Raw genomic sequence first — 18029 nt, forward strand, 5'->3', positions numbered from 1 at the left:
TGACCGCTTCTGAAACAAATCAAAAGTTGAATCAGTAATTTGATGTTTATTCACCCTAATATTGGTATTAGACTGAGACGTTTCTGCAAAAATATGGTCATAACCAACAAAGTGAACTTCCTAAAGAAATATAGGAATTACATTGATAAAACGTGTACCTTTTGAGAAACCTCTCCTGAAACCTTTTGGTCTTGCTGTTTTTTACTCAAACTGTATGAAAAATAATAGTGCCTTAATTGCTAACAAATAAAATAAATAAACAAAATAGTTTTCTTTGTCTCGTATGCCTATTGTATTCGGCTATGTGAATGGCTACACAAAAGATGTAGACCTTTGTTATATTCTAAAAAGTAATTTTCATACATCAAGTGAAAGGTTCTATAAATTGAATGAAATAAACAACGTGTGACCAGATTTACATAAATGAAAGTGAAAAATGAGTAGGCCTAATTCTTTGACGTGGTATTTTGAAACGTTCGCTCTTCACATGATGTTACGTCACCGGGAGGTGCCGCGTTTCCTGTTGCGGAAGTGAGAAACTCTGCTGAAACTCAATGCCAGCCTGATTTTCGCGCAGTTTTCTTAATATTTGTGTTTCAGTCATACCTTTTCTATAGCTATAACATCGCAAGAATGACAGACACGGGAAATCGTTTGCGTAAGTTGCTGGAATCCCCTAATTTTGACCCTCAATCATACGTGAAGCAGCTCTCGCAGCAGTCTGATGGTGACCGAGATTTACAGGAGCACCGTCAGAAAATACAAACACTAGCCGACGAAACCGCACAAAACCTTAAGAAAAATGTCTACAAAAACTACAGACAGTTTATTGAGACGGCTAAGGAGATTTCATACCTGGAAAGTGAGATGTATCAGCTGAGTCACATTCTCACTGAGCAGAAGAGTATAATGGAGAGCATTACACAGTCTCTCCTGTCCACTGACAAAGATGAAACAGCCAAAGAGATGCTGGCAGCCTTCCCCAAAGAAACAGAAGAGGTGAAACAAAGGACCCTAACCACACTCCTGGAAAAAGTGGAGGGATGCAACAACATCATGGATACTCCAGGCAGATATCTGGTCTATAATGGTGATCTGTTGGAGTATGATGCAGATAACATGTCACAGATCCAAAAAGTCCACGCGTTTCTGATGAACGATTGCCTGCTCATCGCCACATGGCTGGCAAACAGACGTGGAGCTGTTAAATACAAATACAATGCCTTGTACGATCTGGAAAGCTTTGCCGTTGTTAACGTAAAAGACAACCCTCCGATGAAAGACATGTTCAAAATCCTCATGTACCCTGAGTGCCACATCTTCAAAGCTGAGAACAGCAAGATCAAGAAGGAGTGGCTGGAGATCCTAGAAGACACTAAGAAAAACAAAGTGGCAAAAGACAAGCATAAAAAAGAAGAGGAGGTGCCGACGTCACCGGTCAGGCAGGAAGTCTCCACAAACCCGTTCGATGTGGAAGAGCCTCTGGATTCAGAGGAGATGGTGGATCTGAGCCCCGAATGGATCCAGGAGCTGCCTGAGGACCTGGATGTGTGCATCGCTCAGAGAGACTTTGAGGGTGCTGTTGATCTCCTGGATAAGTTGAACGAATATCTCAAGGAGCAGCCAGTGAGTCCACGGGTGAAGGAGCTGAGAGGCAAGGTGGATGAGCGTGTTCGACAGCTGACAGAGGTGTTAGTGTTCGAGCTGTCCCCTGACCGCTCCCTCCGCGGCGGACCCAAAGCCACACGGCGAGCTGTCTCGCAGCTTATTCGCCTGGGCCAATCCACCAAGGCCTGTGAGCTCTTTTTAAAAAACAGAGCTGCGGCAGTACAAACTGCCATCTGGCAACTTCGCATTGAGGGTGCCACACTGCTTTACATCCAAAAACTCTGCAACATCTTTTTCACAAGCTTACTTGAGACCGCTAGGGAGTTTGAGACGGATTTTGCAGGCAACACTGGCTGTTACTCAGCATTTGTGGTCTGGTCTCGTTCGGTGATGAAAATGTTTGTTGATGCCTTCAGTAAGCAGGTGTTCGACAGCAAAGAGAGCTTGTCGATGGCTGCAGAATGCGTTAATTTTGCCAGTGAGCACTGCAAGCAGTTGAGCGAGATCGGCCTGGATCTTACCTTCATTTTACAGTCGCTACTGGTGAGAGACATCAGAGCAGCTCTCCAAAGCCAGAAAGACATTATCATAGAGGCCACTAAGCACCGTAACTCTGAGGAGATGTGGCGTAGGATGAACCTGATGACTCCCGAGGCTCTGTCGAAACTTAAGGAAGAAATGCGGAGCTGTGGGATCAGCAGCTTTGAACAGTACACGGGTGAAGACTGCTGGGTCAACTTGAGCTACACCATTGTGGCCTTCACCAAGCAGATGATGGCCTTCCTTGAAGAGGGGTTGAAGCTGTACTTTCCTGAGCTGCACATGGTGTTTCTGGAGAGCCTGAGGGAGATCATACTGGTAGCCGTACAACATGTTGACTACAGCCTGCGGTGTGAGCAGGAGACAGAGAAAAAGGCCTTCATTCTCCAGAATGCATCGTTCCTGCATGAAATGGTGCTGCCTGTTGTGGAGAGGAGGTTTGAGGAAGGAGTGGGCAAACCAGCCAAACAGCTGCAGGATCTGAGAAAAAGCTCTCGGGCCGTTAGGGTCAACCCTGACAGCACCACGTCTCTTGTTTAACAGAGACTGAAATCAATATTGATCAATAAGACCACTCATGCACTACCACAGATGTCTTACAATCTCAATGGATTTCACTTAGTACACTCATAGACTTATATTTGGTGTTGTGATGTACTCTCCAATTCTTTAAGTCACAAATAAAAACTGTATAACACTTAAACTCATAATATTAAATGTATTAATTGTGCTTTATACACTGATCAGCCACAACATTAAAACCACCTGCCTAATATTGTGTAGGTCCCCCTTGTACCACCAAAATAGCGCCAACACGCATCTCAGAATAGCATTCTGAGATGCAGTTCTTCTCACCACAATTGTACAGAGCAGTTATCTGAGTTACCATAGACTTTGTCAGTTTGAACCAGTCTGGCCATTCTCGGCTGACCTCATCAACACAGCATTTCTGTCCACAGAACTGCTACTCACTGGATGTTTTTTGTTTTTGGCACCATTCAGTAAATTCTAGAGACTGTTGTGCATGAAAATCGCAGGAGATCAGCAGTTACAGAAATACTCAAACCGGCCCATCTGGCAACACCAATCATGCCACAGTCCAAATAACTGAGATCACATTTTTCCCCATTCTGATAGTTGATGTGAACATTAACTGAAGGTATTGACCCGTATCTGCATGATTTTATGCACTGCACTGCTGCCACATGATTAGCTGATTAGATAATCGCGTGAAAGATTGTTGGTGCCAGACGGGCTGGTTTGAGTATTTCTATAACTGATGATCTCCTGGGATTTTCACACACAACAGTCTCTAGAATTTACTCAGAATGGTGCCAAAACAAAAAAAACAACCAGTGAGCAGCAGTTCTGCAGATGGAAATGTCTTGTTAATGAGAGAGGTCAATAGAGAATGGCCAGACTGATTTGAACTGACAAAGTCTACGGTAACTCAGATAACCACTCTGTACAATTGTGGTGAGAAGAACAGCATCTCAGACTGCTATTCTGAGATGTGGGTGTGCTGTTTTGGCAGCACGTGGGGGACCTACACAATATTAGGCAGGTGGTTTTAATGTTGTGGCTGATTGGTGTAGAGAGGCAGGTGTTGATTCTTCGTTTATAATTAAATGTATATTATAAAGCAAATGGAAATTAATATTAGAGTACCTGCACATGTCTCTTACAGTTCACCCAAAAATGAAAATACTGTCATAATTTACTCAAGCTCATAATGTTCCAAACCTGTATGACTTCCTTCTGTGGAACTAGGGATAGGCGATACCACTTTGCTTTTCGATCTAATACCAAGTACCATCAAGGCCAATATCGATACCAATACTTATTTTTTTAAAGTTCTGAGGATAAAATGGCTAATTTTAGCCATTTAATATATTTAAAAACTGTAATTTTAACATGTATAGGCCTGAACTGTAAATGATCAGTCCTATGTTTTTGTTTATGATTTATTAACAACTATTTTAAAACATTATCAATATTTTAATTTTAATAAAATTATACAAGCATCACAAAACCCATTATTATTGTCACATTTAGCTTTGTTGTTATGTAGTTTGACAAAAGGTGATGTTAGGCAGGATGACAACCTTTTAGTCACCTTTTACTTTGTCACCTTTAATAAATAAAGAAAAAGATGCTATGAAAGTGAATTTTGACTGAAGATGTCATTCTGCATCTCCTTGAAAGTCAGCAAATATAGAAGTACAATGAGGGTGAGTAAATAGTGAAATTTTTTATTCTTGGGTAAACTATCCCTTTGAAAAATCCACACTCCAAACTATTTGTCATTTCAAACATAAAATAATTTACCGTTAAACATAAGCGAGAGTTTGTTCCTTTTGTTCATTTGAAATATTAATGTGCATTAAAATCGCATCTGATCAAAGAAAATATGAATAAGTTGCATTAATTTAATTTATTTTTTAAATGTATTGCCCCTAAGACTTTGGATAAAAATTTCAAAGCCACATTGTTGACAATGACCCCGTGTGTTGGAAACACAATATACCTCTTTCATTTGTTTCTCCTTATTACTGCTGTTTTGGTTCTCTGCAAAACTACATACCCTTGATCAAATATTCACAATGTCTTTTTGAACCATGTTTTTGTTGTTTTAACCCTCCTGGCACATAATGTTCTTTTTTTCGGTTATGATATAAGGAAAATGTTTGTTGTGCTGTTATTAACTGTTTAAAACAAGAACTTAAATGCATGAAGTAAACCGATCTCCCTTCATTATTTGATGTAGTCTTGTTTGCAATGATTGTGGATATTCACACAACCTTTTGGATGCTAGTTTTTCCAGTAGCATAATCCTCTGGTTTATGACAAGAGTTAATTTTCGCTTGGCAGAGCCCCAATCTAATCTCACGCATCAGTCTCGCTCTCTGAACAAAACGGCACGTGAGGAAAGGTTAAATTAATCCGAGTCCGTCAAGCGCGAGAGTGCTATAGCTGCGCAGATCGCCAACACTAGCTTGGAAAGCAAGGTTTTTTTTATTTATATGTACTCTTCTGTCTTTTTTCTTTCTTATACAGTAAATACTGTAGACCTATATGTAGCCTACAACCCAGCAAACAGTGAAACAATGGTTTTCTATAAGCTCACCATCGAAAGTAAAATTTGTATTATTTACCAATTATTAATTAAAAAAACTGTATAAAATGGTATGTGTGTAGCCCTACAGCAAATGAGAACATATTAATAAACACTTTTAATTTTCAAATTATAGTATAGTCTATATTGTATTGTATATTTTATAATAGCATAATATTTATAAGAGAATAATAATTTTCCCATTAACAATCAATTATCCGATAATGTGTGGGTGGGTAATGCTGATGAACGTGATTAAGAGTCCATTAATTCTGTGCTGTAATTATGCTGTGTGGGCAGGATGGATTGCAAGCCTTCTAATGCATGCTGTGATCATTTCCTTGTCCTAATTATTTATGGCCACTCACTGAAATGGGCTAGGCTAGTGATCCACATACAAACGGTCAACTGGATGCCAGGACATTTACAACGCCTGTCCTCCACTGACTGGGCTGTTTACACTGTGACTTCTTCAAATTGCAAATTATGCCCACCCAAGACACAAAACCTTAATGTGGTATGTGGGATACGGGACATACAAATTCTTGTCGCCGCATTTAATTTGGGGGGTTAGGGTAGTTGTAGTTTTTTAGAGGTAAAGTGAAACGGCGGTTGTCATTTATAGTGACTACAACACCCATACTCGGCCAGTCTTTGCACATGCGCGGAGCGGGTAACAGGAGCTGTCCGCGTCCAGTAGTGCTGCTCTGATTGCATTGATCGTCTACGCGTGTGAGTGCGTTTATGGACGCGATGGAAGAAGAGCTGAAATGCCCGGTTTGCGGTTCTCTTTTTAAGGAGCCCATTATTTTACCGTGCTCTCACAATGTTTGTCTGGCGTGTGCCCGAAACATCATCGTGCAGACCCCGGAGGGGGAGACCCCACCGCAGAGCCGGAGCTCCGGCACCTCGGACTACGACAACCTGGATATGGATAAGATGAGCATGTACAGCGAGACGGATAGCGGCTACGGTTCATATACGCCGTGCCTGAAATCTCCCAACGGGGTGCGGGTGTTCCCGCCGGCGCTGGTCCACCGTCACTGCTCCATCACATGCCCGCTGTGCCACTGCAGCGTGTCTCTGGACGAGCGGGGGCTCCGGGGGTTCCAGCGCAACCGGCTGCTCGAGGCGATCGTGTCCCGGTACCAGCAAAGCCGCGCCGCCTCCGTCAAATGTCAGCTGTGCGACCGCAATCCGGTGGACGCCACGGTAATGTGCGAGCAGTGCGATGTATTCTACTGCACTCCGTGTCAACAGCGGTGTCACCCCTCCCGCGGACCGCTGGCCAAGCACCGGCTAGTTCCGCCGACTCAAGCGCAGGTGGGGAGCACGCAGCCGGCCGGCTCCTCCGCTCGTAAACAGGCGATGTGCGTGGACCACGAGGTGGATAACTACAGCATGTACTGCGTCAGCTGCAAGACCCCCGTGTGCTACCAGTGTCTGGAGGAGGGCAGACACGGCAAACACGACGTGAAGCCCCTTGCCGCCATGTGGAAACAACACAAGGTAACTAAAACCTAAAAGTATAGTGGTATTCTCTGATGTACATTGGAGTACCATGTAAACATGCTATATGAATATATGAATATGGTAGCCTCCCTGTCCATGGTATTCCAAAGTATCATAGTATAACCGTCTGATGTCATTACTGTATGGGACCATCCATGTTTGCACTTCCCCTACTTAAAGCATTTACCACAGTCATTAAAAAAGTGTATAACACTTCACTATAACCTCAGATTAGTGGACAAGGCCAGTCTAGTCCAGTTGCAAGCTTAATGTTTATGTGAGATTTTATGTGTTTGTTATTTTCATGTTCTCTTAAAATTGCTGCTTTGGAATTTGCTTTTGACTCGTGACTCTTGAATTCACTGCTTCCTCAGCTCTGTGTGTGCCTGCAATATAGGCTAAATGTGTGTGAGTAGGTCAATGTGGGTGTTTTGCCCTTATGCTGCTGTAAGGGCTGCATTTTTTCTTTTCTTTCTTTTTTTTTTTTTTTTTTTTTGTTGTTGGAAAAAGTGCGTTTGTAGTGTATGAAAAGAAACTTGGTGTGTGAGTGTGCAAGCGTGTGTGTGCTATTTTACTGTAGGCGGGGAATATAGGATTCATGTGAGTGTGTATGAGTCAGTCTAAATTCTACCCTCCCTCTGGCCATCTTTTTTCTTCATGTGCTGTAATGGATTCAGATGGAGCTAACAGAATTTAACACATATTGTAGGAAGCTGATTGATAAATTAAATTAGATCACCACCCCAAAGCTACACCTTTATATGAGGAGCCATGTAGGCCATAATTGTTGAAAAGCCTCTCACAAAAAAAAAAAAAAAGGAAAAAAAGTGAAATTAAGGTATTGATATAAACACGAGTGAAATTCATTCATATGCATTATTGAAAATCTTACAAACACTAGTGAAATTATTACATTGATATAAATATTAGTGAAATTCATTCATATGCATTATTTGAAAGATTTTTATAAACACTAATGAAATTATGATATTCATAAAACTGATTCTGTTGACTTACATTACCTAAACTAAATTTAAACATTTGTAGCTGAAAGTGTCTTTCAATCATTATTCAGCTCTTTTCATATATACTTCCGAAATCTCTTCCAAACAGACAGATGAAAACATCTTGCATTAACTACTATAGTGCTCATACTGATCTAACAAGATGTTGAAATGATATTGTCACATTGTCTAATATCCTCTCAATAAGTTCCGTAAGAGCCAGTTTCACAGGTTGATGAAAGACGATTTCAGTAGTTGATGAGTGCTTATTTCAATGGAAAAGGAAGCCGTGTCCCCACTTCCTGTTGAAATCGGTGCATGTGGTGCAGGGGGTCAGGAATTAGCTGATCAGCAGGTCCCTATTAGCCCCAACTGGGCAACCCTAACACCCAAGCAACCACCCTGAACACCCTAGCAACCACCTAGCAACACCCAAACGACCACCCAGAACACTAGCAACCAACTAGCAATGCCCTAGTGACCACCCAGAATACCCTACCAACCGCATAGCAACCTCCAAGCATCAACTTAACGACCATCCAGAACACCCTAGCAACTGCCTAGCAATGCACTAGCAATCAGCCAGAAAACCCTAGAAATGGCCTAGCAATGCCCTAACAGCCACCCAGAACACCCAAGCAACCACCTAGCAACTCCCTAGTGACCACCCTGAACACCTTAGTATCCACCTAGTAATTCCCTAGTGACCACCCAGAACACCCTAGTAACCACCTAACAACCACCCCGAACACCCAAGCAACCACCTAGCAACTCCCTAGTGACCACCCTGAACACCCTAGTAACCACCTAGCAACACCTTAGTGACCACCCAGAACACCCTAGTAACCACCTAGCAACTCCCTAGTGACCACTCTGAACACCCTTGCAACCATCTAGAAACGCACCAAGCAACGCCCTAGCAACCACACAGAACACCCAAGCAACACCCTAGCAACCACCCAAAACACCCTAGCAACCGCCTAGCAACACCCTAGTAACCACACAGAACACCCAAGCAACACCCTAGCAACCACTCAGAATACCCTAGCAACCACCTAGCAACACCGTTGCAACTAACTAGAACACCCTAGCAACCAACAAGCAATGCCCTAGTGACCAACCAGAACACCCTAGCAAACACATTGCAACTCCATAGCGACCACCCAGAAGCTGTGCCCTGACTTCCTGTTGAATTCATTGTGTGTGGCTCAGGGGGTCAAGGATTAGATGGTTAGCACATTCCTGTTAGCCCCTGCTGGTTGATGCTGGAACTACACCCTGAGAAAGAAAAACTTATGTTTCTCCATTGACAGCTATTCAAAAGTAGCTGTGTTTTATAACTAAATATTTTTTTGTTCCATGAAAAATATGAATCACAATTATTTTTTTTTACATTATAGTATATATTTTTCCGTTGACAGATTGTTTTTGAAGGGATACTATATCTGTTGCCATTGACGAATTATCAGTCACATGATTATTCTATTTTATTTATTTCTAGCTGGTTACCTTGTGGTCGCTAGGCACATGCTAGGGTGTTCTGGGTGGTTGCTAGGGCAGTGTTAAGTGGTTTCTAGGCAGCTTCTATGTGTTCTGGGTGATAGATAGGGCGTTGCTAGTTGGTTGCCAGGTGGTTACTAGGGTGTTCTGGTCGCTCAGGTGATGTTAGGAGGTTGGTTTGCGGTTTCTAGGGTGTTCTGGGTGGTCGTTAGAGTTTTAGGGTAGCCCAGCAGGGACTAACAGGGACCTGCTGATCAGCTAATTCCTGAACCCCTGCACCACACAAACCAATTTCAACAGAAAGTGGGGATGTGGCTTCCTTTTCCAGCGAAATAAGCTTTCATCAACTACTGAAATTGTCTCTCATAAACCTGTGAAGCTGGCTTTTACTGAACTTATTGAGAGGATGTTAGACAAAGTGACAATATCATCTCAACATCTTGTTAGATCAGTATGAGCACTATAGTAGTTAATGCAAGACATTTTCTTCTGTCTGTCTGAAAGATATTTCAGAAGTGATTGAGAGACAATTTCATAAGTGTATATGAGAAGACCTGAAGTAATGATTGAAAGGCACTTTCAGTTACAAATGTGTAAATGTAGTTTAAGTAATATAAGTCAACAGAATCAGTTTTATGAATATCATAATTTCACTAGTGTATGTAAGAAACATTTCAATAATTGATATGAATGAATTTCACTAATATTTGAATCAGTTAATTTCACTAGTGTATGTAAGAAGCTTTTCAATACTGCATATGAATTCATTTGACTAATATTTATATCAATGTAGTAATTTCACTAGTGTTTGTAAGATTTTCAATAATGCATATGAATGAATTTCACTCATGTTTATATCAATACCTTAATTTCCCTTTTTTTTTTTTTTTTTTGTGAGAGGCTTTTCAACAATTATGGCCTACATGGCTCCTCATACCTTTAGACTCGAAGTTACTCTGAATTTTTCTAGCGTCCAGACACGTCATGCAGGACTGCCATCTCCTCCCACGCATATTCATAAATACAGTACACACTCATTTATAACATGCAAGAATGCCTTTGCCTCACACTCATACACACACAAACACACTAGTAGGCAGAATGTAGGTTAGATGTATCTGACTGAAATATGCAGTACCACTCTCCTCCATATGCCATCACTGTGTGTGTGCGTGCGTGCGTGGAAAAGGAGCCTTTTTCATGCTTTATCCTGCCTACTGTCTGTGACCAACAGCTCATTAAACCCAGGACAGTAACTGAAATGATTTTAAGAGATTTGTTCAATTTCATTGAGCTGAACGCTCAAACAGCTTTTTTTGTTAGGAAAGTGTGGTCGAGTAACAATCTGAAGTAAAAATAATAAATTACTGTACAATTATCTTTAAAGAAAATGGAGCCCATTTTAGGGCCATTAAGATTTTTTTTTTATATTGTGACATTTTCATGTCAATTAATTGTGACAAATTTCATGCCAAGTTCAGCTAAATAAAATCCAATTCTATAGTTCTGTATTAGATGGTGTTAAGTATTTATACATCATTGCTTAATTGTCATTAAAATATTGTCACTAATCTTAATGGTCCATGGGCTTCATTTTGTTTATGCTAAGTATAATTTCATTTTTTTTGTTGTTGTTGTTGTTGTTCTTTTGATTTTGGGGTGAAATGTGCCCCTGACATATTTTTGATTCACTCAATCAGTGTTGATTTCAAGGAGCTGGGAGGAGAAAGGCTGTCTTTTCTGAAAGTTTGAGGAGTGTTGGTGGTTGTTTTTCCCAGTTGTGAGAAAAAAATGAAACATTGGCGCAAGATTCATGCGTAACCATGGCAACCGGCTAGTTCTGTACTTAGGTGTTGAACAGGATGGGTCACATTTTTAGGAGGCTGTCTCTCTGTCTTTTTCATTAATAGATCAGTATTAAAAACTGCATACTGACCAACTTTCACTTTGGTGGTCTGTACAAATGGCGAGGAAGTTGAATAAATGTTTATATTGAGCTACCATTGTAGTCACTAATGCTGACTTTTGTTTGATTTTTTTAATACATGCAATTGTTTTCTTTGTTTAATCTTTTAAATCTCTTTAGCAAATGTGGCAGCTTGTTTTTTATGAATTATTTGATGAAAGTATGGCTTGTATTAACCCTAAAATGGTTTCTGCATCCTTGAGGATACAAACATTTGAGAGGCTGGGGAAAGGAGCACTGAGCGAGTGGGAAATTTCTGTTAAAATTATTGAAAAGAGGGACCCTGCAAATACTGAGGTCATGTGACATTGTATAAAAACTCTGGCATCAACTCACAATCTTTATCTAAATGTGACATAGTAGCATGTCAAGAGAAAACCGCTGACTTCAAGGTAAAAGTTGATATCTTATACGTTAACTATATTTACAATTCAAACATGGTAGTATAATGATACATGTTCAAAAAACATGGTATTATCATGCCACCATGTCCAAAAAACGTAATACCATAATACCATTTCCAAGAAACAGTAATACCAAGGTACTTTTTTGTAACTATTATATAAGGCTCTGACACCAAACTAGCCTAATGTTTTAAAAACATTCTTGAATGGGTTAAGTATCTCTTATGAAACACAGCCAAATATGAAGTCTTTTTTATACCCTAAAGGGGCAGCGTATCCTGGGACATACAAAAAGTTACATTTAAAATAAAAGCAATATTTTTAAGAAACTCAAGAAATTGTGTTATTTGGGCCCTAATCTGTCAGAAAATAGCAATAAATATATGTTCTGAGCTTTATTTATGGCCTTTCTCTTTTTAGGGTTAAAGGAGTAGGAAAGGAAAAATGAAAATTCTGTCATCATTTACTCATTATCTCATGTTGCTCCAAACATGTGGAAAGGAGATGTAAGGTTGAACGTTAATTTCAGCCAGCCATCATTCACTTTCATTGCATCTTTTTTCATACAATGAAACTGAATGGTAAATAAGGCTAACATTTTGCCTAACATTCTTTTTGTGTTTCACGAAAGAAAAAGTTATACAGGATTGGAATGACATGAGGGTGAGTAAATTACACACATTCTGCACATTCATACACATAGGAAAAATGTGTGCAACAACTTGTCTTTTACTTAAACGTAAATTGACTGGTTGGAAGAACATAATATAATAATAATGAAGGTCCAAGGTGCCAGCTCAAGAGATCACTAATCACCATAATGGTGACTTCAATCAAAACACAACTACTGATAACAGAATAACAACACTAATTAAACTAAGACTTCTATTAAGTCTGAATAAATAATTTTGTACGTTTTTTTATTTTATTTATTTTTTTAGCTCCAATGCATTTGCCAAAGCATACATACTTATTCAAGCACAAAGGCTTATGGGTATTTCACCATTATAACCCACATGCAGTGCTATACTGTTATTTTACTGTGTACAGATTGTTGTTGTTTTTTGTTTTGTTTTTTCATAAAAAATACACTGTTCAATCCTGGCAAAATTGTACATTTAATATGAACACTGCTTCTAAGGTTGATTTTTTTTTTAATTTGACTTCTCCTTAGACAGACAAGTGAAGGCTGATGTGAGATGATAAAAACAGAGGAGTTGGTCAGAAACATCATGAACACTAACCATGTGCCACAAACTAACATTTTGGGGGGGTAAAATATATGTTTCAAAATGTCACTATAGCTTTGACCAAGATGATATCATGATTTTAAATGTTCATTTTCCCCTAATGCCTTGAACAGAACAGCTATTTACCATAAAACTAGTCACTTCACAGTGAGCCTCCTCTTGATCTCCCAGAATGCAAAATTTTTAACAGCAAACTACTGTATTTAAGAATCACAGTAGATTGCTGTAGGAATTTGGCCAATTTTTTACAGTGTAGTTCATGTGAAGTTGTCTCACAGCATCACAAAATGAATGGGATTATGTATTTAAAATACAAAATATAAGTAAATGTATTCCACTACAGTTACAATTTAAATCATTGGTAATTAAAATACAGTTACATTCAAAAAGTATTTTGATTACTGAAGAGATTACTTTGCATTTTATTGTCATTTGTTTCATTTAATATTTAGTCCTTTCAGATGGAAAACATTTATACATATATATTATGCAATCCAAGGTGCATTTGAACAGCGGTGAAACACTTTCTTATGATGTGTTACATTCATATGAGCAGACAGAGTAAATTTGAAGTAAGTTTGGAGCAGAAGAAATAGAAATAAACCTTAGGGTTAGCTTAGCTTTACGCTAAGCTAAAATGCTATTTCTAGCCATTTTACATGCACGTTACCAGGCACGATCATATTTTTTAGATTAGAGGTTAGATTAGAGGTTCTCGCTCACAATAGGAAGCATGGATTGCGGAGAGTAGCATGAGCCTCCACATGAGGAGTCTCCACGGTGTCATGCACAATGAGCCACGTGATAAGATGTGCAGATTGATGGTCTCAGAAGCGGAGGCAACTGAGTCTTGTCCTCCACCACCCGGATTGAGGTGAGTAACCGTGCCACCACGAGGACCTACTAATTAGTGGGAATTGGGCATTCCAAATTCGGAGAAAAAGGGGATAAAAAAATAAAAATAAAAAGTAATCAAAATACTTTTTTGAATGTACGTAACGCTATTATATTATGTTCCATTACTCCCCAACCCTGTATCTGACATTGGCTACATCATAGCATAATAAAAGACAGTCATTAAAAGTAAATAATTAAAAAAAATGGTGTGATAGGTCTCCGCAAGTGATTGCACAGAAATCACATGGAAAAATAGCCGAAAATGTGTACAGAGTCTAAGTACAGCACAGAAAGCATAAATACAGACTAATTTGCAGACTTAACTCAGAAATCCAAGCAGAATATACAGTTCTGCTCATGGATATCTAACTTTCTTACCTGGCAAACTTTGGCAAAAACAGTGATTATTTAATTCTTAAAAGTGCTCGTTTTATTAACCTGGCACCTTGAAAACATGACTCTGTTTTCAGGCGGACTAATAAAAAGTCTGTGTGCTTTTACTTTCAGAAATTGCATCAAACCAGCCAATCAGATTAGCACTTATTGAATTAAGAAAGTTTCCCCATCTTTTGTGCAAATTGCATCAGACAGTTAGTGTAAGGACTGTGAGTGGTATGAGGCTAAGACAAATTAAAGTATTGTGCTGTTAGATTTGCAGCATGCTAACAGGTTTGTTTTTTTTTTTTAAACCTTTTGAACTTTTTATTGAACTTTGAGAACAAACAGACTTTTTTATACATATAAATAACAGCCATTAACACTATCTTTATACAACTGCCAAATCCTTGTAAATATAAATAAATAAATAAGAATTTGTAATACTAGTACTAATAATGAAATCGATTGATCATCAAAGCAAAGTGTAAATATCTTCTTATATTTCAGTAATGTGTAAAATCTATGCAAAAACAGGTGGGTTCAAAAGAAAACCAATAGGATTATCCCAAGCCTCTATAGTGGAAGCCAGTGCTTTATGGATCACGGCTAATGACCTTTCTATAAAAGCAACATCCCTGAAATAATTGAACCATTCTTTTTTTGATGGGGGTGCTGGGGCAAACCAGGAATGTATTATAGTCTTCTTGGAGGCAGTTAAACCTGCAAATAGAATTTTCCTAAAGGCCAATTTGGTATTTGTACCAAGGGAAGTCATCACTGAATAAAAATAAGATGGGCAGTTTAGGAATTGGGGACTCCAGGACATCCTCAAGAAGCACTGCCACCTGAGACCATAGATTAAACACTGAGGGGCAGTCCCAGAAAAAATGAAGATATGTACAGATGGCATTCTGACTACATTATGTGCAGTTTGGGTTGTCTGTGAGGTTTTGAAATGCTTGAATGGGGAAGCATAAAACCTATGAGCCAATGTTTAGTGTATAAATTGATGTACTGGATTTTTTGATGAAAAGAATACATTAGCCCAAACTATGTCCCATTTCAGTTCCAGGCCCCTCCCCCTATGGTCACGATTCCAGGACTCAGTCACCCCCAGAGTTTTGTCACATTTTGAAATTAATTGCTCATATATTCTGGAGACCACTCCAGCAGATGACATTCTGGGATTAACCCACAAGCACAATGGATGAGTGGGTAAAGGAGAATCCCATGGAACTCCATGGGCATGGATTGCTGATCTAAGCTGTAAGTACAGGAACCAAGAAAATCCATGGAGAGGATAGCGTTCTTTAAAGGTTCTGGAATGAAAGTAAACCATTTTTTCCATACAAATCTTGCAGAATATGAACTCCCCCAGAGGCCTAACTTGCATTGAAATATGGATCAGAATTCTGCAATAAATTATAATTATACCAGATAGGAGAGCGGTCATATGGCTTGATATTACAATCCATGTATTTCTTAATAGCTGACCAGATTTGCAGAAAGTAAGTGGTCTAAATGCTTTATGTGCTGATTTTGCTTTCACCCCAGCAAACACTATGTCTTCAATTCTAGGCTGTTTTACTAGCTCCTGCTCTATCTGTCTCGAGGGAGTAACAGATTCCTTATTGCACCAGGTTATCAATTATTTCACCTGAAATGACCAATAATACAGTTTAAAATCAGGCACTGCCAAACTGCCAGAGGACATCAAATGTTAAAGTGTACACATGTGAATGTGGGTTTTTTGCCGTAGCAAATAAATTTAGAGGTCAGAGACTGTAGTTCCTCAAAATACTTGGCAGGTGGGGGTATGGGAATCATAGAAAACAAAAAATTTTGTTGACCAAGAACATTCATTTTTATTATTGAAATTCTGCGGTAGTGGACAGCAAGAATACAAAGGCATTCCAAAACTCTTTCATCCACTACAGGGGATGAATCTTCACATTGATGTGATCAGGTTCCTGATGTGATCAAGCCTTAAGTAAGCAAATGCCTTTTGCCGTCAGATAAGACTGAAAAGACAATTTCCAGGTATCTGATAATACTGTAAAAATCATTTCAAATTTCTGCGTTTCCAGCCTGAGTGGTGGGAGACACTAACAGGACAGCAGTAAAACACTCTACGGTTCTGCATCTCCGCTCCAGGAGGAAAAACAGAATATGTCTCTTCTCCAAAGAGAAAAGAGACACAAACAGAACAACACTTCAAAATTCTGTACCTTCGGTCTGCAAGGAAAGCGACCGCAACAGATCACACAAAGTTCGGAGTCCCCATACCAGGGAGAAACAACAGATACAACCAGCAACAAGGTTAAGCTCTGGTGAGCAAACTCTTTTCTCCATGTTTCCTGTCGTCTGCATTCCAGACTGTTACAGAAATTTCGCATGGGAGTCAGGGCCAGATTTGCGTGTTCCATATTGCAAGGACTCTCACGGTACTCCAGGAGATCAGCATTCCCCAGTGTTCATGTTCAAGATTGTTGAAACAGAATCCTGCTCCTTCTCCACTGCAGCGCATCCCAGCAAAACCAGTGGAAGACGTCATCATCACCGAACCCATCGATCAATCAAGCAAAATGTAAATATCACTATCCATACCTCTTTCCAGAGACCTTGGCATTAGTGTTTGTAATTAGTGTATATTATCGGTTTATGATTTTCAAAAGTTCTTTAGATTGCACAATCTGTGTACCAAATGTTTTACAAATAATCTTAGAGTTATTTGTTTAACTAGAGATAAGGTCTTCACCTTACTAGTTTACAGAGAAACAGCAGTTTATCTTTCCAGAAAATAACCAATATTCTGCAATAGCTTTATCCAACTCAACAACTTGCATCTTTCCATCCTATGCACTTTTCTTATCCATTCGTAGGATCTTTTATCATATTAGTACCATTTAGCAGTTTTTCTTGTTTATGTTTTTTTGTAAATAAAATACATTTTATTACAACTATGTCTTCCTTCTGTTGATAATACAGTAAGAGCTCTAAAGGTTATGCCAGTTCTCACAGATCCTTTTAAATTATTCAGATGAACAACTCCCTCAAATGTACATATTTTGAATTGACTGAATGGTCCATTCGGATAATTTTTTTTATAGTGTTAAGGTGAAACTCCTTAGCTGGTGCCCCAAGGATGGAGGGAGGGGCCATCTAACATTCATAAACACACACATACACACCTTAAGTGACATGTGATCAAAAATCACCACATATTTTTGTGTCCTGTGCCTTGTGTACATTTTAATTTGTGCCCAAAAGTGATTATCACTACACTGCCTTGCAGTGACATTTTAAGAGTAGACCATCTTTGCATATCAGCAGAGATTTAAAGTTTAAGTTTGTCATAATTTGTGTGCGAAATATCCAAAAAATGTGTTATGTTTAAACCTAAATATGTAAAAGCAAAAGTGTGCCACAGAATATGAGGAATAGTGTAAGGCATTTCACTGAGGCATTCAAAGAATGAGAATGAATTTGTCCCAATTGATTTTATAGTCAGAGAATTTACTAAACCAGGTGAAGACTTGTATTATTTGAGGTAGGGAGTTGGGTATGTTAGTAAAGTAGTGTAGTACATTGTCAGCATAAAGGGAAACTTTATGTTGGTACCTTGTTTGACAATAGGTGAGATGAGGGGATCTAGCCTAATTGTATAAAAGGTTCTAGTGACAATGCAGCCCTTGGGCAGACCGTGGGCAGCCCTGTCGGGTACCACGCTGTAGGGAAAATTATTTTGACGGAATATTACCTGTTTGTACAACTGCACGAGGGTTAGTATAAAGTGTTTTAACTATTGAAATGAAAGTTCTCCCAGAACTAAATTCCTCCAAAATCATTCAGTGG

The 18029-nt window shown here is 39.3% G+C and overlaps 2 protein-coding genes across 6 annotated transcripts in view; both read left to right on the top strand.

The window, feature by feature from the left end:
* The first annotated feature begins 485 nt into the window (after positions 1–485).
* On the top strand, positions 486–5366 carry exoc8 (exocyst complex component 8). Its single transcript, XM_051654759.1, has one exon. It carries the CDS (start codon positions 634–636, stop codon positions 2686–2688), a length of 2055 nt encoding a protein of 684 aa, XP_051510719.1. The 5' UTR covers positions 486–633; the 3' UTR covers positions 2689–5366.
* Positions 5367–5991: 625 nt separating this feature from the next.
* Positions 5992–18029, top strand: part of LOC127415801 (E3 ubiquitin-protein ligase TRIM9) — a 260197-nt gene continuing 248159 nt past the window's right edge. For all 5 annotated transcript variants that reach the window (XM_051654752.1, XM_051654751.1, XM_051654753.1 and 2 more), the window contains exon 1: positions 5992–6772. In XM_051654752.1, the coding sequence (XP_051510712.1) occupies positions 6008–6772 (765 nt within the window). In that variant the 5' untranslated portion in view covers positions 5992–6007. The remainder of the gene's footprint in view (positions 6773–18029) is intronic.

The sequence above is a fragment of the Myxocyprinus asiaticus genome, chromosome 25 (assembly GCF_019703515.2).
Source record: "Myxocyprinus asiaticus isolate MX2 ecotype Aquarium Trade chromosome 25, UBuf_Myxa_2, whole genome shotgun sequence".
Taxonomy (NCBI): Eukaryota; Metazoa; Chordata; class Actinopteri; order Cypriniformes; family Catostomidae; genus Myxocyprinus; species Myxocyprinus asiaticus.